This window comes from Laccaria bicolor, genomic scaffold (assembly GCF_000143565.1).
Source record: "Laccaria bicolor S238N-H82 LACBIscaffold_27 genomic scaffold, whole genome shotgun sequence".
Lineage (NCBI taxonomy): Eukaryota > Fungi > Basidiomycota > Agaricomycetes > Agaricales > Hydnangiaceae > Laccaria > Laccaria bicolor.
Genome location: NW_001889898.1, coordinates 115,097 through 117,048, shown reverse-complemented (window position 1 = coordinate 117,048; position 1,952 = coordinate 115,097). Strand labels below are relative to the sequence as shown.

Below are 1,952 nucleotides of genomic sequence, written 5' to 3'. Positions count from 1 at the left end.
CCAAACGAGCAGCACAACAACCAAGTTAGATGGAAGAAAAATAAGTCCAAAAGGACTTAACATGAAAGCAATGACCTAGTTAGCAACTGAATCTTGAGAGTTCTTCCCTGGCCCAGCACGTTTGCCTGAAACACGAGCATGGCCAGAAGTACTAGCAAAAGGCTGAGATACTGATCGAGATGATGAGGCAATGTGACCTGAAGAACTAGCGAAGGGTTGAGAGACTGAACGAGATGATGAAGCTGGTGTTTTCTGGTTCTTGAGTGGGTCAAAGAAGGAGATTGGATGTTCAGCTTGTCGAAGTTTGGTATAAAACATGTTATCGGGAAGGGAGGTGAAGGAGACGTGACGTTGGCGTTTAGCGGGAGGTTCCACTTCTGGTTGTTTCGGCAGAGGGTGGTACTCTCTTGTGGACTTGTGCTTGAGTTCTTCTTCAGGCGAGGCCATGGCGGTGTCATGTGATCGCTTCTTCGTGGACAACGCCGGAGACGAAGGGAAAGAACTGACAGGGGAAGATGTATCACCTTTCTGATCGCGCTTCTTCGTTGGGGCCGAAATAGAGCAATTGTGACAGACCCATTTAGTCGAGTCTTTGACGAAGACCATTGGAAGACCTTTGGAGTTAATAATGACAGGGATCTCGCCGAAGCAAGCTTCACTCTCTGGGATTAGTCTTTGCTCTAAAAAACAACTCAGACAGATGTAAGTCAACAGAATGTTATCTAACTTACCATCAGACCAGGGCTTCACCACCAAGAGCTTCTTTACAATCAGAGTCGATAGGTGCTTCCATTGAGAGCTTGTGATCTTGGTAGGTGCAAATCCCGGGCAGAAGGCTATGTCGACCATAGCAGAATCCCAACCTGTGATAACCAGTTTGAATTGGTAGGCGAGATTGGGCCACGTGGTCCAAGGGGCCAATGTGCGTCAATCCTTTTCAGCCAAGCACCCATCTGAATATCATATCAATAACTGTTAATCACTGAACAAAACAAAATATTACTCAAAAGATCAAGAAACAATCGCGTGAATTGTTTCTGACGTTCCTTCGTGTAAGGTAGCACATCCTTATCCGAAGAAGCCTCCTTCTTCAAAGCAGATGCAAGGCTGGTCCGGGCGCGAGCCGTTGAGGAGCTAGCTGTAGTCGAGGGAGTCACATTTAGTTCCTCCATCGACTGCTTAATTTGCTGGTCTGCATGCATAGCACTGTAGCAGCACAAGTGAGACAAAAACCCATAACATGAAAGGGGGACAACGCACCAGACTTTGCTAACAAAGATGTCCATCAAGGTGGCCATTGGCCACTCCTCACGGGTGCAGAGCGCGTGAAGGTCCTCGGAACTCATGAAAAAAGCCGTCTTGTTTCACGCCGTTAGATTTCTGCCGCTGTAGACCAAGATACCAGCAATGTCGAAAGATTTGTCGTGACGTTTGATATTGGTGATCTGTAAAAGAAGTGGTGTATGTAAGAAGAATGTGATGAACAAACCAATCAGATGTACAAGATCGCGAATTTCCTTCATGTGAGACGCGAAGCGAAGGTTCGCGTCACAGACATTGGTCCCTTCTTCATTGACTTGATTCTTGATGAAACTAACGGCCTCCTGCATCCGTTCATCTTTCTCTTCTTTTGTTGTCGCTCCTTCCATAAGCTTCTTGTACTCCTCATTCGTGGCCCTGTTCCAGAGCTGGAGGCCTTCTACAATCATATTATATGAGGAAGCGGGTTCAAGAAGGTAAAACGAAGACTAACCATGATCTCCCTCCTCTGGTTTCGTCCTGCTAGCAAAAGTTTTAAACAGGTTGTAGCGGTTTGGAGCTCGCTTCTCTTTGCGCAGAAGACCTGCTTTCTCCATGGCGAAGTCCGAAGAACGGCCATAGAGATGGCCCAACCTATGTGCGACTTGCCAGACGACCTGGCCGAACATCGGATACAATGCCGTTTCCAGGAG

The 1,952-nt window shown here is 47.2% G+C and overlaps 1 protein-coding gene across 1 annotated transcript in view; it reads right to left on the bottom strand.

The window, feature by feature from the left end:
• The window catches only part of LACBIDRAFT_330411 (uncharacterized protein), a gene marked incomplete at both ends in the record, with an annotated part of 6,860 nt that extends 4,932 nt beyond the window's left edge, over nucleotides 1–1,928 (bottom strand). The window contains 6 exons of the mRNA XM_001884653.1: nucleotides 120–680; nucleotides 732–863; nucleotides 1,004–1,206; nucleotides 1,261–1,269; nucleotides 1,369–1,699; nucleotides 1,754–1,928. Of these exons, the coding sequence (XP_001884688.1) occupies nucleotides 120–680; nucleotides 732–863; nucleotides 1,004–1,206; nucleotides 1,261–1,269; nucleotides 1,369–1,699; nucleotides 1,754–1,928 (1,411 nt within the window). The remainder of the gene's footprint in view (nucleotides 1–119; nucleotides 681–731; nucleotides 864–1,003; nucleotides 1,207–1,260; nucleotides 1,270–1,368; nucleotides 1,700–1,753) is intronic.
• Nucleotides 1,929–1,952: the final 24 nt, after the last annotated feature.